Raw genomic sequence first — 25,873 nt, forward strand, 5'->3', positions numbered from 1 at the left:
TTTTTATTTGATTAATATGCACGCTGTTCCGCCTACGGGACAGGACGGTTATGTCATAACCATATGTTAGGAGGTAGCGACACGTTCTTCTAAATGTTTTAAACACCAACCCTTAAACATATATATTCATGCCGTACATTGTTAGAAAGCTTAGATTGCCCTGATTCATTCAAGACCACTCACACATTGTATGGTTGCTCACAGCCGTAATAGTATTAGCGATTAGCTCGGCTAGCCCCTCAGCTAAGTGAGAAAAGCTATAATGCCTACATACCTTCAAAGTCTTCCCTTTATCCACAACGATCATCTTATGACTCAGGACTTTCTGTACAGCTCGCCAACTATCCATTCTTGTGAAATATGAAATCCGTTTCCATAAAACCGAAATACTTTCCTCAATATGTCCATGTATTTAGTCCAACACGTAACGTAATAACACAAATGTACAGCCTCACAGTACATCTAGAGCACTTAGGTCAACAAACCAGCTGCTCCTGGCTGTATCTCGGACCAGACTCTCTACTTGGGGGGACAGACAGAGCCTTCTCAGTGGCGGCCCCCAAGCTGTGGAACAACCTACCTTTCCACGTTAGAGCTGCACAGTCTGTAGAGCATTTTAAAACACTATTAAAAACATATCTTTTTTGCCTTGGCGTTCAGTCCCAGCTAGGCGAGAATCCTTGGCTTCCTACTTTTTATTTATTTTACTTTTTATTTGTTTTCATTCTAATTTTAGTTTTTAAATTGAGCTCTTACTATTCCTTTATTGTTTTATTTATTATTATATTGTGTGTGATTATATTGTATTTTAATAACTGTACAGCACTTAGGCTCAACTGAGGTTGTTTTTTAAATGTGCTTTATAAATAAACTTGACTTGACTTGACTTGACAAATAACAAACCATATACGGTCCGTTTACGTCATTTCCTGACCTGCACGTCCATCTCAGAGTACACGTGACTAGATGTTTACGACCGTGAGTCTCTTCTGCTTCTGACGACACCACACACAAGCCAATCGGTGTTTAGGATTAGGCAGTGCATGTCTCCAAAGCCCATGAGGACATGTGACCGACGACAATGACGGCATGGCTTTGATTGACAGCTGTTCCAGCCTATGGAAATATTCGGTGAAATGAAGTTGATAACCTTTTAGCCAATAGTCTGAGGTTTCCAACGGTGTATGACACTAAGCTATCAGGTTTGGCTGTCCATAAACAAACTCCAAGCGTAACCGGCGTGCGCCCTGTACGTAAAAGAGTTGAACCATATCATTACGCACTCAGCATTTTGGTACACGGTTGGTTTCTCTTCGACTTGACATATGACTTATACCAAAATAAACAGATACATAGATAGATAGTTAGATAGATAGATAGATAGATAGTTAGTCAGTCAGATAGTAGATAGATAGATATGGCCAAAAAAAAAAAGTATGGTTATTGTGATAATGCTTCTGTCATCCTATTCCAGACTGACTGACATCCAAATCCAAATAGTAGTAGGGATCCTCACGGTGTCAGCTTTCATTAGAGACCAATATGTTGATTGTAGGCAAAGGGGTTGTGAAGTTATAGGTGTTTGATTGTGGTTATACAGCTTTGGTAACCAAGTGTCCATTTGGAGTCTCCAGAAAGGACCTAAGGAAAACGCACGGACATATGTGTTGAAAAATAACTCTGAAAAATTAATCTTTTGGTCTTTTGACTCCAAATTTGGACTGCATGAAGCCAAGACCTGTGGCTGTGGCCTCATTGTGTCTATATCCCGCTTAGAGGTCCCTGAATGTCTGTACACATGTCATTGTAAAGGCAAACCTATGGGCGAGTAAACAACCCCATTATTGTAACCTCTGCCACTCTTTGTCAGTAAGTCACAGAATCACACAGACACTTTTACAAGAATCCTGAGAGTGTTTCCTTTCCAATGATACCAGACACATCTCTGAGTCTCTAACTATGTGGGATCTGTGCTGCTCACAACTTGGGCATGTCGTTTAGGCTAACAACATAAAAAATAGGGGCGTGTATTAAGAGGTTACAGAAGTTCAGTAATACATGAGAAGCTGTGATACTGATCAGATATCCCTTATTTTATATTGTTAATAAATAAAAAATAATTGTGTATCTTCAGTTGGATTCGCATCAGTGACACCACTGTTATTCCTCTTTGTTCTTTGCTCCATCTCACCTTTACTGTCTGATTTATTTACACCATGTTTTACTGTAGATGCTCATGTTGATGTGAAAGGAAAAATCCCATACCTTTGAAAGCATATAGCTGTGGGTTTTTTTAACCTGTGTTATCTTTGTAATAACAACATCAATAGTTTGTACATTTTAAGTGTCTTTTTTATGATTGTATTCTCTTATATTTTAATAAAATAATAAACATCACTGCAGTACTATTTGTAGACTGTTGTCTTTCTAAATGATCATAGCTGGCAGTAGGAAGTGATAGATTGGCCAAAAGTATGTTTATGGTTGAACAAAGGTTAGACTCACCACCTAAACACAAAGTGTACTTTATATTGTGAGTGTAAATAAATATAATCTGACTTAAACTGACTGTGTTTTACTTGTTCATGAGATTATAATACGTTTAATACAGTGTTATGACTGTGGTCATTTGTTTCAGTCTGCTGTGTGTGTGTGTGTGTGTGTGTGTGTGTGTGTTTGTGTGCTCTGTGTCTTTTTGTTTTGATTTTTACATGCAGATAGGTGTGTGCCAGTCCCACATTATGACCTAACACTTATTTTATGGTTTGAGGAGAAGCCAGTTTCTTGTCAGTGAGGAAAAATTTAAAGTAGGTGTAACATACGTGTTGTTGTTTTTCAAAAAGCCAGACTTTATTACATGATTGATTTATTGAGGAAGCAATAACAAAAATACCCTCTCATTGACCTTTTAATTGTGTTTTCATTAAGTCTTTGCTTATCTCACAATCTAAAAGGATTCACAATATCTGATCATGTTGTTAATGTTTGAGCAGGTAGAGATGATGTTTATGTTTTTTGCTGACTACTCCTTCCATGACTTGTTTTATATTTGTGTGTTTTTATTGTTGTTTTCCAGATAACGTGCTCCACGTGTTATCTACCTGCACGTGAGTTTGATCAAAGAAAATCTGGTAATGACTGACCAGGGTAAAACACTATATAAGGCTGGGATTAACACAGAAACTACAAAGTTTAGATACACAGACTGACAGTCACAGAATGGAGATGACTATGTTTATTCCACTGCTGCTGCTGATCTGCTCTTTCTCCACGGCTCAGCTTCAACAGGAGCCTGACAATGAAATGATTCCACATGGAAAACAGACTGAATCCAGGGGAGGAGAACCAGCAAATGCCTCTGATCACCAACCAGCCTGTCCACAAGACATTCATGCTGTGCTGAGAGAGATGACTGCCTTGTTGACTGAACAGAGGGTGGAGATCAGTCACTTACAGAGAGATAATGAAGGTATCGTAGTATGTCGGGGAGTAAAGGACAAAACAGTAATATTGTTTGCAGAGTATTTGTCTTATCATACATTTTCGTTCCTTTTTTGTTTTAGCACAGGTGAACAACTTGAAAAAGGAGATCAGTCAATTACAGAGAGATAATGAAGGTACAATCATTTTTTTCAGAGAAATTTATGTTGAAAAAATGTTATTTTTTATATACGCCCCTCTTTCTTTTTTTTTAAAGCACAGGCAGCTAAACTGGAGGGGCAGAAGACTGAGGTGGACAACTTGAAGCAACAGATACAAGGTGGCAAGTCTCAGAAAAACAGTTTTTTCAGTTTTACAAAGGATTTAAATGTGTAATCAAAGCTTAATGGAAACTGTGATAAAGACACTTTCAGCACAACCAACTGAACTGATCACTATTCAAGACAGAACAAATGTTACAGAAAACCTTAGAATTTGATTGTAATTCCATTTAGATTATTTAAAATATAACATAAGAATATATATACAGAATAAAAGTTCTATAAAATGAATTCAAAGTTAGTAACCATATTACAGTAATATCAGCCAGTATTAAAACAAGTGTCTCTCACTCTCAGCCAAACAGGTGGCTTTCTCTGCCTCTCTGTTGGCTTCAGGTTCAGGAATAATCGGACCGTTTAACACACAAACTGCTCTGGTCTTCAGACGTGTTGTCACAAACATTGGAAACGCCTACAACCCAAACACAGGTACTTGAATTCACATATTTTAACAATTAATTTGACTTTTCATTACAACAGTTGATTCTCCATTCATATCAAATGACAAAAAATGTCCCACAGGGTTTTTCATTGCACCAGTGAGAGGAGCCTACCACTTTGAGTTCCACATAGGTGCAGATGGACATAATTCACATGGTTCAGGTGCTGTGTTGTTCAAGAATGGAGAACATATTTTTATTGCATATGAACATCAAAGTAACGGTTATGGGAGTTCTGCCAATGGTGCCACACTGCTTCTAGAGGTTGGAGATGTTGTGTTCTTGCGTCAATATCAAAACACAAGGATACATGACAGTCAAAATCACCACAACACCTTCAGTGGTCATCTGGTTTTCACCATGTGAGAAAGAAACAGTCCTTTTTCTTCACAAACTGTAGCAGTGTACCAGTCTTTGTTGATAGAAGCTGTTTAATGAGAAGAGATTTGTGCATTTCTCATCTATTTCTGGATTTGCATCAAAATATACAGTGAAAGACTGTGATGAGGAGGATATTTTTTTATTTGATTAAGGAAGTGCAGTAATACTTGATAAAATTGTAATACTGATCAAACACTTCAAAAATCCTGTATTTCACAATGTGAATAAATAATAAAACAAATAATTGTGTATCTTCAACTGGATTCATATCAGTGACACCACTGTTATTCCACTTTGTTCTTTGCTCCATCTCACCTTTACTGTCTGATTTATTTACACCATGTTTTACTGTAGATGCTCATTTTGATGTGAAAGAAAAATCCCTCTGTACCTTTTCAAAGCGTGTAGCTGTGTATTCTTTTTTACTTGTAAATATCTAAGTATGCAATAACAACATCAATAGTTTGTACATTTTAAGTGTCTTTTTTATGATTGTATTCTCTTATATTTTAATAAAATAATAAACATCACTGCAGTACTATTTGTAGACTGTTGTGTTTCTAAATGATCATAGCTGGCAGTAGGAAGTGATAGATTGGTCAAAGTTATTTCTATGGTTGAACAAAGGTTAGACTCACCACCTAAACATAAAATGTACTTTATATTGGGAGTATAATATATATAATCTGACTTAAACTGACTGTGTTTTATATGTTCATGACATTATAATGAGTTTATTACAGTAATTACTATACACAGTAGTTCCATTTTGTTCTCAACCTTTATAACCGTAAAAGTTTCTGTAATATTTCAAACTTGTTATCAATCGTGCCAGCAGTAGGCCAATAATAAAACTCTTATTCTTTACTTTTTTATACGCCTTGTTGGCTGAACAGAGGGTGGAGATCAGTCACTTACAGAGAGATAATGAAGGTGCAGCAGTATGTTGGGGAGTGAGGCACGAGACAGATATTCGGGGCACTGAACATGTTTTATCATATCTTTTTTCCTCTCTTTCCTCATGTCATCAGGTGATCATTTCAATCAAATAAATGGAATGGTAAATGGACTCTACTTATATAGAGCCTTTCTAGTCTTTACAACCACTCAAAGAGCTTTACATTACAACTCATTCACCCATTCACACACATTCATACACTGATGGCAGGAGCTACCACGCAGGGTGCCAACCTGCTCATCAGGGGGAATTTAACCATTCATTCTCATTCACACACCGTTGGCACAGCAGCGGGAGCAATTTGGGGTTAAGTGTCTTGCCCAAGGACACACAGGGAAAACACTAACCCTTAATTCTCCTGCAGTGTCACTTTACTCCAGCTGGTTGCTGGAGATGGTCATCTAGAGGATCCAGCTGTGCAGTGACTACTTACATCTTGGCATCAGTTCATTTAGGTTAATATAATTGCATATTAAAATTAAACCAAAATATGTCAGAAATAGGTGCTATTATCCATCATTGTCTTAACATCTTTTCTTGTTAAAATGTAACAACTTTACTGTGCTGCAACAGTTACAACAGTCCCACATTATGACCTAAAATGTATTTTAAGGTTTGAGGAGAAGCCAGTTTCTTGTCAGTGGCTAAAAACAAAAGTAGGTGTGACATCAGTGTTGTTGTTCTTCAGGAAGCCACATTTTATTACTTTATTGATTTATTGAGGAAACAAAGACATAAGTACTTTCTCACCATCCTCCCGTTTTATTATGTTTTCAGTAAGTCTTTGCTTATCTCAACCAATTCACAATCTGAGACAGGTCACGATACCTGACCATGCTGTTAATGTTTGAGAGAGTAGATATGATGATGTTGTGCTCATTGTTCTTTCCATTACCTTTTACATAAAGTCTATTCAATGATTACAAATTCAAATGTGATGATGAAATGAATTTTCACTTTAGATTGTCTTGACATACACACCATTGAGAATGTTTTTGAAGTTTGGTAACCTGATTATTCAAGCATTGGTGTTACATTCCAATAGACTGTACATCATTTATGTTTCCATTATTGTTATCTAGATAACAAGCTCCAAGCAATAAGTGAGTAATTATAACCATGTGTGACTGAAATTGACTGTTTTACTTATTAATGGAGTTATAGTAAGCACAGTGAATACACACAGTAGTTATAGTTTGATCTTTACTTTTTAAACTATAATTTCCTAAATCCTATCTCAAAATGATGCAACTAGTCCATGCATTTGTTACTTCTAGACTGAATTATTGCAATAAAGTATTATCTAGTCATAGTCATATATAGTCATAACACATCTCTAAAGACTCTCTAGCTCTCTAAAAACTAGAAAGATTGATCATATTACTCCCATTTTAGCTTTGCTGCATTGGCTTCCTGTAAAATAAAAATTCAGAATGGAATTTAAAATCTTTCTCCACCCTTTCACAGCTCTTAATAATCATGCTCCATCATATGTTAAAGAGTTCATAGTATCACATGAACCTACTCGAACACTGCACTCCCACCATGCAGGGATCTTTTAGTATCTCTAGAAGTAGAATGGGAGGCAAAACCCTCAACTATCAGGCTCCTCTCCTGTGGAACCATCTTCAAAATTTGGTCCAGGGGGCAAAAACCTGCTCTACGTTCAACAGTAGGCTCACCACTTTCCTTTTTGATCAAGCTCATAGTTAGGGCCAGCCAGTCTTGTCTTGGACCAGCTCCTAGTTTATGCTGCTATAGGCTTAGACTGCCAGGGGACTCCCATGATGCACTGAGCTCTTCTCTCCTCCTCCCTCTTTCTATCCATCTATATCCACTTACACATATTTATTATTAATGCATTCACTAACCTAAACTTTCTCCCCAGAGTTCTCTGTGCTCTCTCATCTCACAGGAAGCCTTGGACATTATTGTTGGGACTCAGGGTCAGGGGATGTTCGTAGCCCATGATATGAATGGAGTTATTATTATTTCCAATGTTGAATGTTTGTCACTGTGCCTCTCTCTCCTCTCTCCCTCTTCTCCCTTTCCCCTCTACTCTTCATTTCTCATTTCTCCCTCTTCTCCTCCTTTCTCTTCCCTTTCTCTCTCTCTCCTTCAAGCCCAACCAGTCAAGGCAGATGGTGCTATATGAATAAGAATTGGTTGATATTGATATTTTTGATATTGTCCTGACTACATACTTTTTAAAACTTAATTTCAAATGTATATAAATACTACTCTCTCTGATATACAGTGGTAAAGATTTCCACACCTTGGCTGTCCTGGACCGAAGTTTAATGTAAGTCCCCTGAGGTGGATGGTCGTATTAACCTTGAGACAGCACTGCAGGTCATTACAAACAGTTTAAGCAGTTTTCAGTGCTCACCTATACAGACTATTAAGTGGTTAAAGTGATGTACTGTTTGACTTAGATACATTTTATGATCAGAGGTTCAGTTTAGTTTAACTCATTTTATTTATGTGAAATGTAAATACACTTAATTCTTTGTGATATTTGTGTTGTTTTCATTTTAGTGTGGATGTTTTTGTAACGTTGTTGTTCTTGTTCTACTTTATTATGCTTGATTTACTGTGGGAAAATACTTTTTATTACTCATTTAATTTCAGAGTCTGGTATATCTTAGCTTATCTCAGCTTCTTATCTGTGAAAGGTCACTTTCATTTGTGTGTTTTAAAGTGTTGCTTTCCAGATAAGATGCTCCATGTGTTATCTACCTGCACGTGAGTTTGATCAAAGACAATCTGGTAATGACTGACCAGGGTAAAACACTATATAAGGCTGGGATTAACACAGAAACTACAAAGCTTAGATACACAGACTGACAGTCACAGAATGGAGATGACTATGTTTATTCCACTGCTGCTGCTGATCTGCTCTTTCTCCACGGCTCAGCTTCAAGAGGAGCCTGACAATGAAATGATTCCACATGGAAAACAGACTGAATCCAGGGGAGGAGAACCAGCAAATGCCTCTGATCACCAACCAGCCTGTCCACAAGACATTCATGCTGTGCTGAGAGAGATGACTGCCTTGTTGGCTGAACAGAGGGTGGAGATCAGGCAGCTACAGAGAGATAATGAAGGTACACTAGTATGTCAGGAAATGAAGGACAAGACAGAAATATTGTTTGCATAGAAAATGTCAAATCATGCATGTTTCTTCAATTCTATTGTTTCAGCACAAACGACTGTGGTGGACAACTTGAAGCAGGAGATCAATCACTTACAGAGAGATAATGAAGGTATAGTAAGGGTTCTGGAAATGAGAGATGAGACTAATTATTTTTTCATGGGTCGTCATTTTTTGTTTATATAATCCTTCTTGTTTTTTAGCACAGGCAGCAAAGCTGGAGGGGCAGAAGACTGAGATGGACAACTTGAACCAACATCTACAAGGTGACTGGTCACAGAAAGCCAATTTTCCTGAATGTATTTACAAAGGATTTAAATGTGTAATTGTATTTTTCTGGACAATATTTCATGAAAGAATATGTAGATTTCATTGGATAATTCAAAGCTTAATGGAAACAGTGATAATGAGCTACTTTTCTTTCATCACATACAGCTGAACTGATCACCATTCAAGCCAGGACAAATGTCACAGAAAACCAGGTGGAGACTCTGAAGAGAGATGGAGAAGGTAAGACTCAAAACTAATTCATACGAAGAGATTCATTGTTATCCTATTTAGATTAAGATGATATTAGAATATACACAAGATAAAATATACTTGTAATAAATATTCTATGAAGTGGATTCATTATTATTAACCATATTACCGTAATATCAGCCAGTATTAAAACATGTTTCTGTCACTCTCAGCCAAACAGGTGGCTTTCTCTGCCTCTCTGTTGGCTTCAGGTTCAGGAACAATCGGACCGATTAACGCACACACTACTCTGGTCTTCAGACACGTCGTCACAAACATTGGAAACGCCTACAACCCAAACACAGGTACTTGAATTCACATATTTTAACAATTAATTTGACTTTTCATTACAACAGTTGATTCTCCATTCATATCAAATGACAAAAAATGTCCCACAGGGTTTTTCATTGCACCAGTGAGAGGAGCCTACCACTTCGAGCTCTACATAGGTGCACATTTACATAATTATGCTTCAAGTGCTTGGTTGGTCAAGAATGGAGAAAATATTTTTATTGCATATGAATATCAAACTAACGGATATGGGAGCTCAGCCAATGGTGCCACACTGCTTCTAGAGGTTGGGGATGTTGTGTTTTTGCGTCTGAGGCAAAATCACAGAATATATGATGATGGAAATCACCACAGCACCTTCAGTGGTCATCTGCTTTTCACCATGTGAGAAAGAAACAGTCCTTTTTCTTCAAACACTGCAGCAGTGTACCAGTCTTTGTTGATAGAAGCTGTTTAATGAGAAGAGATTTGTGCATTGTTCTTCTGTTTCTGGATTTGCATCAAAATATACAGTGATAGACTGTGATAAGGAGGATTTTTTATTAATTTCAATTAAGGAAGTTCAGTAATACATGAGAAGCTGTGATACTGATCAAAAGTCTCACAATGTTAAGAAATAATAAAAGAAATAATTGTGTATCTTCAGCTGGATTCACATCAGTGACACCACTGTTATTCCTCTTTGTTCTTTGCTCCATCTCACCTTTACTGTCTGATTTATTTACACCATGTTTTACTGTAGATGCTCATTTTGATGTGAAAGGAAAAATCCCTCTGTACCTTTGAAAGCGTGTATTTGTGTATTTTCTTACTTGTAAGTAAACATCAGTAGTTTATGCATTTTTACATATATTTTATGATTGTATTCTCTTATATTTTAATAAAATAATGAACATCACTGCAGTACTATTTGTAGACTGTTGTGTTTCTAAATGATCATAGCTGGCAGTAGGAAGTGATAGATTGGTCAACAGTATTTTTATGGTTGAATAAAGGTTAGACTCACCACCTAAACATTAAATGTACTTTATATTGTAAGTATAATAGTATAATTAAAACTGACTGTGTTTAACTCAATAATGAGATTATAATGAACTCATTACAGTACTTAATATACACATAGTTAAATTTTGATCTCAACTTTTATGACCATAAAGTTTCTGTAATATTTCTCTCCGCCTCTTTATTCACATTCTGATCAGTGGGATTGAACACTAATCGCTTGCAGACCTGCTCAACATATTCAAATGTTTTATTAGAAGTGCTGCCATGAGGTCAATCGTTTTTTATAACCAAGTATTTATAACTAGAAACTTGGCTCCAGTTGTTGCACATTTCTAGATTCTTTAGTTTAATCATATTTTGGATATATAACACCACCATGGGGTCAGTTATGAAGCAGCTTTGAGACAGAACCTGATGCTTTGAATCAAATATTTGAATGAAATGTGCCATCTTTGATTTGATTTGAGATTATTGTTTGTGCCTATAGTTTTGGAAGTTTATTCTTTTATTGTTTTTAAACTTAGATGTTGAATGCAACTGTTCTGGTAGGCTGTTATCAATACTTCCCTCTCTGATACTCAGTGCTAAAGATTTCCACATCTAGGCTGCCCTGGACTGACATTTAACATAACAGTCCCCTCTGGTGGAGGCTCTTGTTAACCTTGAGACAGCACAGGTTGTTACAAACAGTTTCACTGGTTGTGGTTCAACATTGTGAATGATCTTACATAATAAATATATCTCAGTGGTGATGAGCATTGAAGTTTGTATGCATTGATTTCAGTGATTGCTTTACAGATTATGAAGTAGTTGCATTAATTGACTGTTGATCTGAGAGCAGCTCATAACACAGTATGAGAAGTGAAGTTAATTTACTTTTTACAAACTTAATTTATGCATTCATTTCAATCAAAAAGCAGCCTAATATACATGTTTAAAATGTATCAGCTTTACTGTGCTGCAGCAGTCACAACAGTCCCACATTATGACCTAACATTTATTTTAAGGTTTGAGGAGAAGCCAGTTTCTTATCAGTGGGAGAAAATTGAAAGTAGGTGTGACATACGTGTTGTTGTTTTTCAAAAAGCCAGACTTTATTACATGATTGATTTATTGAGGAAGCAAAGACAAAAATACCCTCTCATTGACCTTTCAATTGTGTTTTCATCAAGTATTTGCTTATCTCACAATCTAAAAGGTTTCACAATATCTGATCATGTTGTTAATGTTTGAGCAGGTAGAGATGATGTTTTTTTGCTGACTACTCCTTCCATGACTTGTTTATAAAGTGTATTTAATGTGTAAAAAGTTAACTTGTTCTTATGATGAGATGTAACTAACTTTATCTGACTATGTCATGAATGTATGAACCACTAAAGTTACTGATAGATCATGTATCTTGTTTCATTTGTGTGTTTTTATTGTTTCTAGATAACATGCTCCATGTGTTATCTACCTGCACGTGAGTTTGATCAAATAAAATCTGGTAATGACTGACCAGGGTAAAACACTATATAAGGCTGGGATTAACACAGAAACTACAAAGTTTAGATACACAGACTGACAGTCACAGAATGGAGATGACTATGTTTATTCCACTGCTGCTGCTGATGTGCTCTTTCTCCACGGCTCAGCTTCAAGAGGAGCCTGACAATGAAATGATTCCACATGGAAAACAGACTGAATCCAGGGGAGGAGAACCAGCAAATGCCTCTGATCACCAACCAGCCTGTCCACAAGACATTCATGCTGTGCTGAGAGAGATGACTGCCTTGTTGGCTGAACAGAGGGTGGAGATCAGGCAGCTACAGAAAGATAATGAAGGTACAGTAGTATGTCAGGGAGTTAGGGATGAGATAGAAATATTGTTTGCATAGAATATGTCTTGTCATACATGTTTCTTCAATTCTATTGTTTCAGCACAAACGACTGTGGTGGACAACTTGAAGCAGGAGATCAATCACTTACAGAGAGATAATGAAGGTATAGTAAGAGTGTTGTGGAGTGAAACTTAAGACAGAAATATTGTCTGCACAATATATGTATTATCATACATTTGCATTCCTTTCTTTAGCACAGACAGCAAAGCTGAAGACTGAGGTGGACAGCTTGAAGCAGGAGATCATTCACTTACAGAGAGATAATGAAGGTATAGTAGTGGTGTTGTGAAGTGAAGCAGAAGACAAGACTGATTCTTCCTGCTTTAAATTACTCAGACACATTTTAAATTACTAATAAATACTGATCTTGCAGCAACATATGTCAAATCATCATGGTATTAGAAATATAGTATATATATATTGAACTAAGACCAATGATTCAAAATTACAAATGAGAAACAATGAGGTCACTAAAAGCTCATTTTCCTAAAGGTATTTGCAAAGGATTTAAACGTGTAACAGTTTTTTTTCTGGACAGTATTTTATTAGGAAATATCCAGATTTCAGTGGATAAATCAAAGCTTAATGGAAACAGTGATAATTAAATCCTTTTTTTCAGCACAAACATCTGAACTGATCACCATTCAAGCCAGGACAAATGTCACAGAAAACGAGGTGGAGACTCTGAAGAGAGATGGAGAAGGTAAGACTCAAAACTAATTCATATGAGATAAGAGTTTCAATGTAATCATATTAAGATGATTTAAAATATTACAAAGTATATATATATATAATTTAAAGTGGATTCATATTTATTACTCATATAACAGTAATATCAGCCAGTATTAAAATATGTTTCTCTCACTCTCAGCCAAACAGGTGGCTTTCTCTGCCTCTCTGTTGGCTTCAGGTTCAGGACATGTTGGACCAATTAACGCACAGACTCCTCTGGTCTTCAGACGTGTCGTCACAAACATTGGAAACGCCTACAACCCAAACACAGGTACTTGAATTCACATATTTTAACAATTAATTTGACTTTTCATTACAACAGTTGATTCTCCATTCATATCAAATGACAAAAAATGTCCCACAGGGTTTTTCATTGCACCAGTGAGAGGAGCCTACCACTTCGAACTCTACATAGGTGCAACTGGACATAATTCACATCCTTCAGCTGCTGCGTTGTTCAAGAATGGAGAACATATTTTTATTGTATATGAACATCAAAGTAACCTACATGGGACTTCTGCCAATGGTGCCACACTGCTTCTAGAGGTTGGAGATGTTGTGTTTTTGCGTCTGTGGCAAAACTCAAGGATATATGACAATCATAATCACCACAGCACCTTCAGTGGTCATCTGCTTTTCACCATGTGAGAAAGAAACAGTCCTTTTTCTTCACACACTGTAGCAGTGTACCAGTCTTTGTTGATAGAAGCTGTTTAATGAGAAGAGATTTGTGAATTTTTCATCTGTTTCTGGATTTGCATCAAAATATACAGTGATAGACTGTGATGAGCCAGGTTTTTTCCATTTGATTCAAGCGGCAGTCTGTAGTTATGAGAAAAAAAGTGGATATAAGGAAGTTCAGTGATACAGGAGAAATCGTGATACTGATCAGATATCCCTTATTTCATATTGTTAATAAATAATAGAATAATTGTGTATCTTCAGCTGGATTCACATCAGTGACACCACTGTTATTCCTCTTTGTTCTTTGCTCCATCTCACCTTTACTGTCTGATTTATTTACACCATGTTTTACTGTAGATGCTCATTTTGATGTGAAAGGAAAATCCCTCTGTACCTTTTCAAAGCGTGTAGCTGTGTTTTCTTTTTTACTTGTAAATATCTAAGTATGTAATAACAACATCAATAGTTTGTACATTTTAAGTGTCTTTTTATGATTGTATTCTCTTATATTTTAATAAAATAATAAACATCACTGCAGTACTGTTTGTAGACTGTTGTGTTTCTAAATGATCATAGCTGGCAGTAGGAAGTGATAGATTGGCCAAAAGTATGTTTATGGTTGAACAAAGGTTAGACTCACCACCTAAACACAAACTGTACTTTATATTGTGAGTGTAAATAAGTATAATCTGACTTAAACTGACTGTGTTTTACTTCTTCATGAGATTATAATACGTTTAATACAGTGTTATGACTGTGGATATTTGTTTCAGTCTGCTGTGTGTGTGTGTGTGTGTGTGTTTGTGTGTTTGTGTGCTCTGTGTCTTTTTGTTTTGATGTTTACATGCAGATAGGTGTGTGCCAGTCCCACATTATGACCTAACATTTATTTCATGGTTTGAGGAGAAGCCAGTTTCTTGTCAGTGAGGGAAAATTGAAAGTAGGTGTGACATACGTGTTGTTGTTTTTCAAAAAGCCAGACTTTATTACATGATTGATTTATTGAGAAAGCAAAGACAAAAATACCCTCTCATTGACCTTTTAATTGTGTTTTCATTAAGTATTTGCTTATCTCACAATCTAAAAGGCTTCACAATATCTGATCATGTTGTTAATGTTTGAGCAGGTAGAGATGATGTTTTTTTGCTGACTACTCCTTCCATGACTTGTTTATAATGTGTATTTAATGTGTACAAACTTAACTTTTTCTTATGATGACATAAAATAACTTTATCTGACTATGTCATGAATGTATGAACCACTAAAGTTACTGATAGATCATGTATCTTGTTTCATTTGTGTGTTTTTACTGTTGTTTTCCAGATAACATGCTCCATGTGTTATCTACCTGCACGTGAGTTTGATCAAAGAAAATCTGGTAATGACTGACCAGGGTAAAACACTATATAAGGCTGGGATTAACACAGAAACTACAAAGTTTAGATACACAGACTGACAGTCACAGAATGGAGATGACTATGTTTATTCCACTGCTGCTGCTGATCTGCTCTTTCTCCACGGCTCAGCTTCAAGAGGAGCCTGACAATGAAATGATTCCACATGGAAAACAGACTGAATCCAGGGGAGGAGAACCAGCAAATGCCTCTGATCACCAACCAGCCTGTCCACAAGACATTCATGCTGTGCTGAGAGAGATGACTGCCTTGTTGGCTGAACAGAGGGTGGAGATCAGGCAGCTACAGAGAGATAATGAAGGTACAGTAGTATGTCAGGGAACCAGAGACAAGACAGAAATATTGTTTGCAGAGAATATGTCTTATCATACATTTTCTTTCCTCTTGTTTTTAGCACAGGCAGAAAAGCTGGAGGGACAAAGGACTGAGGTGAACAACTTGAAGCAGGAGATCAGTCACATACAGAGAGATAATGAAGGTACAACAGTATTTTAAGGAGTGAGGGATTAGACCAAAAAAATTGTTTGCATCTATGTCTTATATATTTTACTTCAATTTCATTTTTTCAGCACAAAAGACAGAGGCGAGCAACTTGAAGCAGGAGATCAGTCACTTACAGAGAGATAATGAAGATATAGTAGTATGTTAGGGAACCAGAGATGAGACAGAAATATTGTTTGCATAGAATATGCCTTATACATCTTCAATTCTATTTTTTCAGCACAAAAGACTGAGATGGACAACTTGAAGCAACAGCTACAAGGTGACTGATCACGAAAAAATGTTCAGATTTCAGTGGATAAAACAAAGCTTAATGGAAACAGTGATAATTAAAATATTTTTTTCAGCACATACATCTGAACTGATCACCATTCAAGCCAGGACAAATGTCACAGAAAACCAGGTGGAGACTCTGAAGAGAGATGGAGAAGGTAAGACTCAAAACTAATTCATATGAAGAGTTTCATTGTTATCCTATTTAGATTACTTAAAAGATGATATTATAATATACACAAAATAAAATATACTTGGAATAAATGTTTTATAAAGTGGATTCATAGTTATCAACCATATAACTATGATGATATCTGCCAGTATTAAAACATGTTTCTCTCTCTCTCAGCCAAACAGGTGGCTTTCTCTGCCTCTCTGTTGGCTTCAGGTGAAGGAACAATCGGACCGATTAACGCACACACTCTTCTGGTCTTCAGACGTGTTGTCACAAACATTGGAAACGCCTACAACCCAAACACAGGTACTTGAATTCACATATTTTAACAATTAATTTGACTTTTCATTACAACAGTTGATTCTCCATTCATATCAAATGACAAAAAATGTCCCACAGGGTTTTTCATTGCACCAGTGAGAGGAGCCTACCACTTCGAGTTCTACATCGGTGCAGGTGGACATAATTCACATGCTACAGGTGCTTGGTTGGTCAAGAATGGAGAACATATTTGTATTGCATGGGCACATCAAAGTAACTTATATGGGAGTTCTGCCAATGGCGCCACACTGCTTCTAGAGGTTGGAGATGTTGTGTTTGTGCGTCAGTATCACAACACAAGGATATATGACAATGAAAATCACTTAAGCACCTTCAGTGGTCATCTGCTTTTCACCATGTGAGAAAGAAACAGTCATTTTTCTTCACACACTGCAGCAGTGTACCAGTCTTTGTTGATAGAAGCTGTTTTAATGAGAAGAGATTTGTGCATTATTCATCTGTTTCTGGATTTGCATTAAAATATACAGTGATAGACTGTGATAAGCCTTTTTTTTCATTTCAATTAAGGAAGTGCAGTAATTCATGAAAAAAGTGTGATACTGATCAAAAGTCTCACAATGTTAATTAATAATTTAAAAAAAATGTGTATCTTCAGCTGGATTCACATCAGTGACACCACTGTTATTCCTCTTTGTTCTTTGCTCCATCTCACCTTTACTGTCTGATTTATTTACACCATGTTTTACTGTAGATGCTCATTTTGATGTGAAAGAAAAATCCCTCTGTACCTTTTCAAAGCGTGTAGCTGTGTATTCTTTTTTACTTGTAAATATCTAAGTATGCAATAATAACATCAATAGTTTGTACATTTTAAGTGTCTTTTTATTATTGTATTCTCTTATATTTTAATAAAATAATGAACATCACTGCAGTACTATTTGTAGACTGTTGTGTTTCTAAATGATCATAGCTGGCAGTAGGAAGTGATAGATTGGCCAAAAGTATGTTTATGGTTGAACAAAGGTTAGACTCACCACCTAAACATTAAATGTACTTTATATTGTGAGTGTAAATAAATATAATCTGACTTAAACTGACTGTGTTTTACTTGTTCATGAGATTATAATGAGTTTATTACAGTTATTATTATACACAGTAGTTCCTTTTTACTCTAAACTTTTATAACCGTAAAGTTTCTGTAATATTTAAAACTTGTTATCAATCGTGCCAGCAGTAGGCCAATAATAAAACTCTTATTATTTACTTGTGTATACGCCTTGTTGGCTGAACAGAGGGTGGAGATCAGTCACTTACAGAGAGATAATGAAGGTGCAGCAGTATGTTGGGGAGTGAGGCATGAGACAGAAATTCGGTCGGCACAGAACATGTCTTATCATATCTTTTTTCCTCTCTTTCCTCATGTCATCAGGTGATCATTTCAATCAAATAAATGGAATGGTAAATGGACTGTACTTATATAGCACCTTTCTAGTCTCTACGACCACTCAAAAGAGCTTTACATTACAAGTCATTCACCCATTCACACACATTCATACACTGATGGCAGGAGCTACCACGCAGGGTGCCAACCTGCTCATCAGGGGGAATTTAACCATTCATTCTCATTCACACACCGTTGGTACAGCAGCGGGAGCAATTTGGGGTTAAGTGTCTTGCCCAAGGACACATCGACATGTGAACTGGAGGAGCCGGGAAAATACTAACCCTTAATTCTGATTTTATATGATTGTCATTGATAGAAAACTGAAGCGGTATTGAATTGTGGTCCCAATCTCCAATTTAAAAGACACTGAATTACTATGTAGTAAATTAAAATATCTTTAGGTTATTTACATGTTAAAAAATATTCCATTATTCTTAAGTGTCACTGAGGTGTGGATCCCAAACTTTATTAATGGTTATTTTTTATGTTGTATTGGATTGCATTATTATAAACTGTTAATGATATTTGGTTCCTCACATATCCAATATAAAATGAAAGCACTCAAAATAAATTGTCATAGGACACTGGACAAAGACAGTCTAATAAAACTAATACTAAATACCAGCACCTTACTTACAGGCTGTAACATATACTGAGTGTAAATGGTTGCCAACATCAAAGAAAGGATGCAGGCCTTTACCTGAACCCCAGTGAGTCTGACTCTGACTTCTCCTGCAGTGTCACTTTACTCCAGCTGGTTGGTGGAGATGGTCGTCTAGAGGTATGTCACCAGCCGTGCACTGACTGCTTACATCTTGGCATCAGTTCATTTAGGTTAGTATAATAGCATATTAGAATTAAACCAAAGTACTTCAGCTCTTATCCATCATGGTCTGAACATCTTTTTTGTGTTTGTGTTTCTGTCTTTCCCCCAGCATCTGAAAATATACCTGTATGTTCAGATTTAAGTATTCTTAGTTGTTAATCAGAGACTAAATATGGAAAATTGCACTGTAATAAGAGAAAACACAGGTCAATCCTTATGCATAAATTATTGAATTTATGCATTGTTTTTCACCAAAAAGCAGCCTAATATACATGTTTAAAATGGATCAGCTTTACTGTGCTGCAACAGTCACAATAGTCCCACATTATGACCTAACATTTATTTTATGGTTTGAGGAGAAGCCAGTTTCTTGTCAGTGAGGGAAAATTGAAAGTAGGTGTGACATACGTGTTGTTGTTTTTTAAAAAGCCAGACTTTATTACATGATTGATTTATTGAGGAAGCAAAGACAAAAGTACCCTCTCATTGACCTTTCAATTGTGTTTTCATCAAGTATTTGCTTATCTCACAATCTAAAAGGTTTCACAATATCTGATCATGTTGTTAATGTTTGAGCAGGTAGATATGATGTTTTTTGCTGACTACTCCTTCCATGACTTGTTTTATAAAGTGTATTTAATGTGTAAAAAGTTAACTTTTTCTTATGATGAGATGAAACTAACTTTATCTGACTATGTCATGAATGTATGAACCACTAAAGTTACTGATAGATCATGTATCTTGTTTCATTGGTGTGTTTTTACTGTTGTTTTCCAGATAACGTGCTCCATGTGTTATCTACCTGCACGTGAGTTTGATCAAAGAAAATCTGGTAATGACTGACCAGGGTAAAACACTATATAAGGCTGGGATTAACACAGAAACTACAAAGTTTAGATACACAGACTGACAGTCACAGAATGGAGATGACTATGTTTATTCCACTGCTGCTGCTGATCTGCTCTTTCTCCACGGCTCAGCTTCAAGAGGAGCCTGACAATGAAATGATTCCACATGGAAAACAGACTGAATCCAGGGGAGGAGACCCAGCAAATGCCTCTGATCACCAACCAGCCTGTCCACAAGACATTCATGCTGTGCTGGGAGAGATGAGCGCCTTGTTGACTGAACAGAGGGTGGAGATCAGGCAGCTACAGAGAGATAATGAAGGTACAGTAGTATGTCAGGGAGTGATGGACCAGACAGAAATATTGTTTACAGAGAATTTGTTTTATCATACATTTTTCTTCCGTTTTCAGTACAAGTGGACAACTTGAAGCAGGAAATCATTCACTTACAGAGAGATAATGAAGGTATAGTAGTATGTCAGGGAGTGAAGGACGAGACAGAAATATTGTTTGCATAAAATATGTCAAATCATGCATGTTTCTTCAATTCTATTGTTTCAGCACAAACGACCGTGGTGGACAACTTGAAGCAGGAGATCAATCACTTACAGAGAGCTAATGAAGGTATAGTAAGGGTGTCTGGGAATGAGAGAAGAGACAACTATTTTTTTCATGGATTGTTATAATTTTTCTCATTATATAATCCTTCTTGTTTTTTAGCACAGGCAGCAAAGCTGGAGGGACAGAAGACTGAGATGGACAACTTGAAGCAACAGCTACAAGGTGACTGGTCACAGAAAGCCAATTTTCCTAAATGTATTTACAATTGATTTAAATGTGTAATTTAATTTTTCTGGACAATATTTCATGAAAGAATATGTAGATTTCAGTGGATAAAACAAAGCTTAATGGAAACAGTGATAATGAGCTATTTTTCTTTCTGCACATACAGCTGAACTGATCACCATTCAAGCCAGGACAAATGTCACAGAAAACCAGGTGGAGACTCTGAAGAGAGATGGAGAAGGTAAGACTCAAAACTAATTCATATGAAGAATTTCATTGTTATCCTATTTAGATTAATTAAAAGATAATATTTGAATATACACAAGATGAAATATACTTGGAATAAATATTTTATAAAGTGGATTCATAGTTATAAACCATATAACAGTAATATCAGCCAGTATTAAAATATGTTTCTCTCACTCTCAGCCAAACAGGTGGCTTTCTCTGCCTCTCTGTTGGCTTCAGGCTATGGACATGTCGGACCGTTTAACACACACACTACTCTGGTCTTCAGATACGTTGTCACAAACATTGGAAACGCCTACAACCCAAACACAGGTACTTGAATTCACACATTTTAACAATTAATTTGGCTTTTCATTACAACAGTTGATTCTCCATTCATATCAAATGACAAAAAATGTCCCACAGGGTTTTTCATTGCACCAGTGAGAGGAGCCTACCACTTCGAGTTCTACATAGGTACATGGGCAGATAATTCACATGCTACAGGTGTTGTGTTGGTCAAGAATGGAGAGCATATTTTTGCTGCATGGGAACATCAAACTAACGGTTATGGGAGCACTGCCAATGGTGCCACACTGCTTCTAGAGGTTGGAGATGTTGTGTTGTTGCGTCTGTGGGAAGACACAAGCATATTTGACAATGGAAATAACCACAGCACCTTCAGTGGTCATCTGCTTTTCACCATGTGAGAAAGAAACAGTCCTTTTTCTTCACACACTGCAGCAGTGTACCAGTCTTTGTTGATAGAAGCTGTTTAATGAGAAGAGATTTGTGAATTTTTCAACTGTTTCTGGATTTGCATTAAAATATACAGTGATAGACTTTGATAAGCCAATTTGTTTTCATTTCAATTAAGGATGTGCAGTAATTCATGATAAAAGTGTGATACTGATCAAAAGTCTCACAATGTTAAGAAATAATAAAAAATAGTAATTGTGTATCTTCAGCTGGATTCACATCAGTGACACCACTGTTATTCCTCTTTGTTCTTTGCTCCATCTCACCTTTACTGTCTGATTTATTTACACCATGTTTTACTTTGTTCTATAGAAATGTAGATGCTCATGTTGATGAAAAATTAAAAATCCCTCTGTACCTTTGAAAGCTTGTAGCTGTGCACTTTTAAGTATCTAAGTATGTAATAAAAACATCAATAGTTTGTACATTTTATGTGTATTTTACATGATTGTATTCTCTCATATTTGAATAAAATAATAAAAATCACTGCAGTTCTATTTGTGGACTGTGAATGACAACAATATTGGTATTTTCATGGTTGAACAAAGGTTAGATTCACCACCTAAACATAAACTGTACTTCATATTGTAATTAAGACTGACTGCGTTTACTCATTCATGATATTATAATGAGCTAATTACAGTATTTAATATGCACAGTAGTTGCATTTTGATCTCAACTTTCTTTTTTAAATTTGTCTGTAATATGTCTCTCTGCCTGTTAATTCACATTCTTATCAGTGGGATTAAACACTGATTTCTTGGAGATCTGCTCAACAAAATCAAATTTGTTATTAATGGTGCTGCCATGAGGCTAATAACAAAACTTTTTTTTATACCCAAGTGTTGTCAGCAGTCCTGCAAATCAATGACAGAATGTCTTATGTGGCGCTAATCAATAACGTACATGGCCCAATCAGAAGAAATAACACAAGTGGCAAGTTTCTTTTTATTTGCTGTTCAATAGTGTAGGCTATACTTTTATTCTTTATTTATTTATGTATGTATTCAAACAACAATTGAATACACATTCAGGCAAATACCACATCATCCACATCATAGTCTATACAATTCAGAAATGAGTTACATCACAAGATAATAAAAACATAATAAAAATAAAAATAAATACATATATAATCACATATATAATATTTCAAATTAATACAATATAATATAATGTAATAAGTAATTAATAATAATAATAAGTATTATTATTATTATTATTCTGCTGTTTTATAGCGGAACTGAAGTTTTCTGAGCTCATGGTGAACACGGAGAGAATAAACCAGCGGACCAGCGTGCTCCCAGCTCCAAGCACCTTCTAGCTGACCTCCGGGAGAATAAGTTATTAAAATATGAGTCTTTCACTGTGAAAACAGAGGTAATATTTCAATGTCAGTATTTCAGTAGTGTGAGCTGTCAAACCACACTTCGCTCATATATCTGTTACCATGGTAACGGTGTTGTTGCAGCTGTATCTTCATGACTTAAATTAGTTTGTCTGGTTGTCGTTTGCTGCTGGAGAAATGTGAAGATCTCATTATGGGTGTGATTAATACAGTGATTATTAACTGGTTTGACTGGTTTCTGCACCTTACATTCACCCTGGGCCAGTGAGTCTGACCTTAAAACTGTTTTGTTTGTAAAGAGCAGCACCTTTTAGAGAGTCCTGTTAGACTGCATGCATGTTTGTGTGAGTGGGGTGTAGCTGTCCGAGAGATTTAGTTGTTTAGTTGTTTGTTTTCCATGCTAGTCTATTAATCGATTAGTTGATTAACAGGACACTAGTCTGCATATGTCTTTTACCACTGAATGCAGACTTATAAACTTATTTTCTCACTGTAATGGTGTCTTTTACATGACTTAAGACCAAATCATTTCACTGCATCGGTCTAATAATTAAATATTCAAGCTATGTAAGTCAAAACCTGAGACTTGTTGCTTATTTAGTCAGTAATGTTTTGGATATGATAGAGTAGTACCCCTCCACTCAAAAATATGTTTTCCTTCTTGTTTCTTGTTGAATGTTTGAGCTTCACTGTGCAGAATGATGTCTGTGCAGAGTTTGACACTATTTTCACATTCATCTGCTAGTAAATGGAAAGTTTCTCTTTGCTAATTGAAAACCTGATTTAAAACTGGCCCTACAAGCCTGATTTGTTACATGTTAAATACTTTGAAAGCCAATCCTTGTCTCAAAATACAGCTTGAAGCTGAAGCCTGCGGTGCACAAATGCTGAGAATGGACTTCAGAGCGAAGTGTGAGACTTTGTGTGTGCCTCAGTTACACTTTAGAAATGAAATTCACATATTTTTTAGATTCTTGAAAGTTTAAAGAGGGAGGAGTAAATGTCATTTAAAGATTCTAATTGTACTTTTTGTGGGAAAAAAATAGTTATTATTAGAAGTAGAGTCTTTACATACATTTCGAAACATGTAGGGAGAAGATCCTTAAGTATCTTTTACGGAAACATGGCAGGAATTCAGTGGTTTCAGCTTCTTAAATGTGCAGTAAATAGTTTGCTATTTTTTGGTTCTCTATAATGTTAAACTGTCTGTGCTTGGGTTTTGAACTGTTGGTTGGACAAAACAAGTTTTTCAAGTAAGTCAACTTAGGCTATGTTTGTTATTTTAACATTACTGGGTGAATTAGCCTTCAATGTGTGTGTTGGTATGTCTTTGTTCTCTGCTTACCTCGACGTCTTCTTATATTTTTCAACAGATGTTCTCTGTTATATTTAGAAGAAGCACCTTCACTGCCCAGAAGGTAATGGACCACTTAACTTATGATTTTCCATCTCCTGAAGCTCTGTTGTTCATATTGCTAATATTTAAAATGTAATGAAAAATGTTATATCTTTAAAATGAATGTGTCTTTCTCAGGTTTTGCATTGGGCAGTTCCTCCGCAAAGATGTTGGATATCTTCGCTGGCTGGAGCTTCTGATGGTGGATCCAGCCGTCCAGTGACATGTTGGGCCTCATCAGCCAGGCTGCCCTGTCCAGAACAGGCTGCTCGACCAGCAAAAACTGCTGCTGTTCTTGGTTTCATGAGGAGCGAGCCTTTCCTGAGGCATAGTGCTGCATTTTTAGCGAGGAATCAACATTTTCACTCTTCTGCTGTGAGGCAGAAAAAGCGTCCGCAGCCTTTACCGCCTCCCAGAGAGCTTGATCTGCTCCGTTATGACATGAAAGACTTGTGGAAGGGTCCCAAACCTGCCCTGTACCTGGGGTTTGCAGGGCTCATCCCTTTCGTCTCCCCGACTCTGTTCATGGCTTTGAGTGAGATCTACATCCCAGAGTTGGCCTACGCTCAATTAGCTTACGGCGCCTCCATCCTTTCCTTCCTAGGCGGAGCTCGCTGGGGATTCGCTGTTCCTGAGAGCAGCCCGGCCAAACCTGACTGGATAAACCTGGCCAATAGCGTGGTTCCCTCCCTATTAGCCTGGGTGGCAATGCTGATGAGCGACAGCATCATTCCTGCAGTCACCATGGTGATCATGGGACTTGGAATCTCACTGCATTATGATCTGTCTCTGCTGCCCACCTACCCCAGCTGGTTCAAAGCCCTGCGCTCCGTCCTGACTTTTGTGGCATTTTTTTCTCTTATCGGGACACTCGTAATTAAGGAAATCTACCCAGAGAAGAACATTTTCACAGATTAGTATAAAAAATATGCAACTGTACTTTTGTTTTGATTATCAAACTTCACGTGCACTCGTCTTTTAAAAGGAGGCTGCAATGAAATATAGTCATGGATATTTCCTCTCTAACAAAATGATTTCAAAATGACTTAGTGAACCATCTTAAAATTATTCTTAAGGAATACATTTGTGACCTTTGTCTTTTTTACCACTGGGTGGCACCAAATTCAGAAATTCTACTTTTGCGTCATCATTTAATGAACTGAACAAAAGGGACTGAAAATGTGGAGCAAGTTTGAACGATTATCAAATAAATGCATTTGGAACTTACTGCAACATACGGTGCTCTTTTTTGACTATATTTATGGATTCACAAGTCACTGGAGAAAAAAATATGCTTTAAATTTGCCTGTTTCATGACCTGCTGTCCTTGATTTCATGAAGTCCCCACAAAAGAACCACACTAGTGTATTTTTATGATGAGAGAATACCATCTTGAAATGTGAGAACCTTTATTAGCCATTTAATTTAACTTGACTAAAATAATTGGTTATCAAAATGATAATGATGAATTTTAAAGTTTCTTTTTTTACCTGGGCAGGATCAGACAGCTGAAGTCGAGAGTACTGACATCACGGAGGAAGAGAGTATTACATAAGATCTAAACTGGAGTAATCTGTACTTAAAGTCTCAGGTGTGAACAGCACACCATCAAATGATGTGTGGGTGAACGCTAGACAGGTTTTACAAAGCAAAACAAAAAAGATCTTTGAAACTCAAGACTTGAAATCACAACCTTTTGTCTGTTGTTCCACTTAAAAGACAAACATTGAATATATGAATTTAAACATTACACCACAGTAGGCTTCAGTAAATACACTCGAATCTCC

General features: G+C 36.5%; 5 protein-coding genes across 5 annotated transcripts; all 5 read left to right on the forward strand.

Annotated features, from left to right (window-relative positions):
* The first annotated feature begins 3,173 nt into the window (after nucleotides 1–3,173).
* Nucleotides 3,174–4,582, forward strand: LOC128361422 (complement C1q-like protein 2). The gene is made up of 5 exons (XM_053321876.1): nucleotides 3,174–3,469; nucleotides 3,564–3,617; nucleotides 3,698–3,760; nucleotides 4,059–4,190; nucleotides 4,284–4,582. The coding sequence occupies exons 1-5, from the start codon at nucleotides 3,220–3,222 to the stop codon at nucleotides 4,565–4,567; spliced, it is 783 nt and encodes a 260-aa protein (XP_053177851.1). The 5' UTR covers nucleotides 3,174–3,219; the 3' UTR covers nucleotides 4,568–4,582.
* Nucleotides 4,583–8,382: 3,800 nt separating this feature from the next.
* On the forward strand, nucleotides 8,383–13,930 carry LOC128362278 (uncharacterized). The gene is made up of 7 exons (XM_053323018.1): nucleotides 8,383–8,647; nucleotides 8,898–8,925; nucleotides 12,437–12,492; nucleotides 12,584–12,658; nucleotides 13,009–13,092; nucleotides 13,261–13,392; nucleotides 13,486–13,930. Exons 1-7 carry the CDS (start codon nucleotides 8,398–8,400, stop codon nucleotides 13,767–13,769), a joined length of 909 nt encoding a protein of 302 aa, XP_053178993.1. The 5' UTR covers nucleotides 8,383–8,397; the 3' UTR covers nucleotides 13,770–13,930.
* Nucleotides 13,931–15,132: 1,202 nt separating this feature from the next.
* LOC128362279 (complement C1q-like protein 2) lies at nucleotides 15,133–16,852 on the forward strand. Its single transcript, XM_053323019.1, has 6 exons — nucleotides 15,133–15,159; nucleotides 15,332–15,521; nucleotides 15,615–15,653; nucleotides 15,960–15,983; nucleotides 16,344–16,475; nucleotides 16,569–16,852. The coding sequence occupies exons 2-6, from the start codon at nucleotides 15,356–15,358 to the stop codon at nucleotides 16,850–16,852; spliced, it is 645 nt and encodes a 214-aa protein (XP_053178994.1). The 5' UTR covers nucleotides 15,133–15,159; nucleotides 15,332–15,355.
* Nucleotides 16,853–17,744: 892 nt separating this feature from the next.
* LOC128361424 (complement C1q-like protein 2) lies at nucleotides 17,745–21,477 on the forward strand. The gene is made up of 5 exons (XM_053321877.1): nucleotides 17,745–17,780; nucleotides 19,981–20,034; nucleotides 20,290–20,352; nucleotides 20,785–20,916; nucleotides 21,010–21,477. The coding sequence occupies exons 3-5, from the start codon at nucleotides 20,325–20,327 to the stop codon at nucleotides 21,291–21,293; spliced, it is 444 nt and encodes a 147-aa protein (XP_053177852.1). The 5' UTR covers nucleotides 17,745–17,780; nucleotides 19,981–20,034; nucleotides 20,290–20,324; the 3' UTR covers nucleotides 21,294–21,477.
* A 1,165-nt stretch (nucleotides 21,478–22,642) lies between these two features.
* On the forward strand, nucleotides 22,643–25,007 carry LOC128361861 (transmembrane protein 69-like). The gene is made up of 3 exons (XM_053322433.1): nucleotides 22,643–22,722; nucleotides 24,064–24,108; nucleotides 24,225–25,007. Exons 2-3 carry the CDS (start codon nucleotides 24,064–24,066, stop codon nucleotides 25,002–25,004), a joined length of 825 nt encoding a protein of 274 aa, XP_053178408.1. The 5' UTR covers nucleotides 22,643–22,722; the 3' UTR covers nucleotides 25,005–25,007.
* Nucleotides 25,008–25,873: the final 866 nt, after the last annotated feature.

This window comes from Scomber japonicus, chromosome 7, assembly GCF_027409825.1.
Source record: "Scomber japonicus isolate fScoJap1 chromosome 7, fScoJap1.pri, whole genome shotgun sequence".
In the NCBI taxonomy this organism is placed as follows: Eukaryota; Metazoa; Chordata; class Actinopteri; order Scombriformes; family Scombridae; genus Scomber; species Scomber japonicus.

Bases quoted from the DNA above. Each gene is read 5' to 3' on its own strand.
- LOC128361422 (XM_053321876.1), top strand. From the start codon at position 3,220: ATGGAGATGACTATGTTTATTCCACTGCTGCTGCTGATCTGCTCTTTC. The intron at 3,470-3,563 runs GTATCGTAGTAT...TTTTTGTTTTAG, and splicing joins CTTACAGAGAGATAATGAAG to CACAGGTGAACAACTTGAAA. The intron at 3,761-4,058 runs GTGGCAAGTCTC...TCTCACTCTCAG, and splicing joins CTTGAAGCAACAGATACAAG to CCAAACAGGTGGCTTTCTCT.
- LOC128362279 (XM_053323019.1), top strand. From the start codon at position 15,356: ATGATTCCACATGGAAAACAGACTGAATCCAGGGGAGGAGAACCAGCA. The intron at 15,654-15,959 runs ACAACTTGAAGC...AGACTGAGATGG, and splicing joins GGGACAAAGGACTGAGGTGA to ACAACTTGAAGCAACAGCTA. The intron at 15,984-16,343 runs GTGACTGATCAC...TCTCTCTCTCAG, and splicing joins CTTGAAGCAACAGCTACAAG to CCAAACAGGTGGCTTTCTCT.
- LOC128361861 (XM_053322433.1), top strand. From the start codon at position 24,064: ATGTTCTCTGTTATATTTAGAAGAAGCACCTTCACTGCCCAGAAG. The intron at 24,109-24,224 runs GTAATGGACCAC...TGTCTTTCTCAG, and splicing joins GCACCTTCACTGCCCAGAAG to GTTTTGCATTGGGCAGTTCC.
- LOC128362278 (XM_053323018.1), top strand. From the start codon at position 8,398: ATGGAGATGACTATGTTTATTCCACTGCTGCTGCTGATCTGCTCTTTC. The intron at 8,926-12,436 runs GACTGAGATGGA...TTCAGCACAAAC, and splicing joins GCAAAGCTGGAGGGGCAGAA to GACTGTGGTGGACAACTTGA. The intron at 12,493-12,583 runs GTATAGTAAGAG...TCCTTTCTTTAG, and splicing joins CTTACAGAGAGATAATGAAG to CACAGACAGCAAAGCTGAAG.
- LOC128361424 (XM_053321877.1), top strand. From the start codon at position 20,325: ATGGACAACTTGAAGCAACAGCTACAAG. The intron at 20,353-20,784 runs GTGACTGGTCAC...TCTCACTCTCAG, and splicing joins CTTGAAGCAACAGCTACAAG to CCAAACAGGTGGCTTTCTCT. The intron at 20,917-21,009 runs GTACTTGAATTC...AATGTCCCACAG, and splicing joins CGCCTACAACCCAAACACAG to GGTTTTTCATTGCACCAGTG.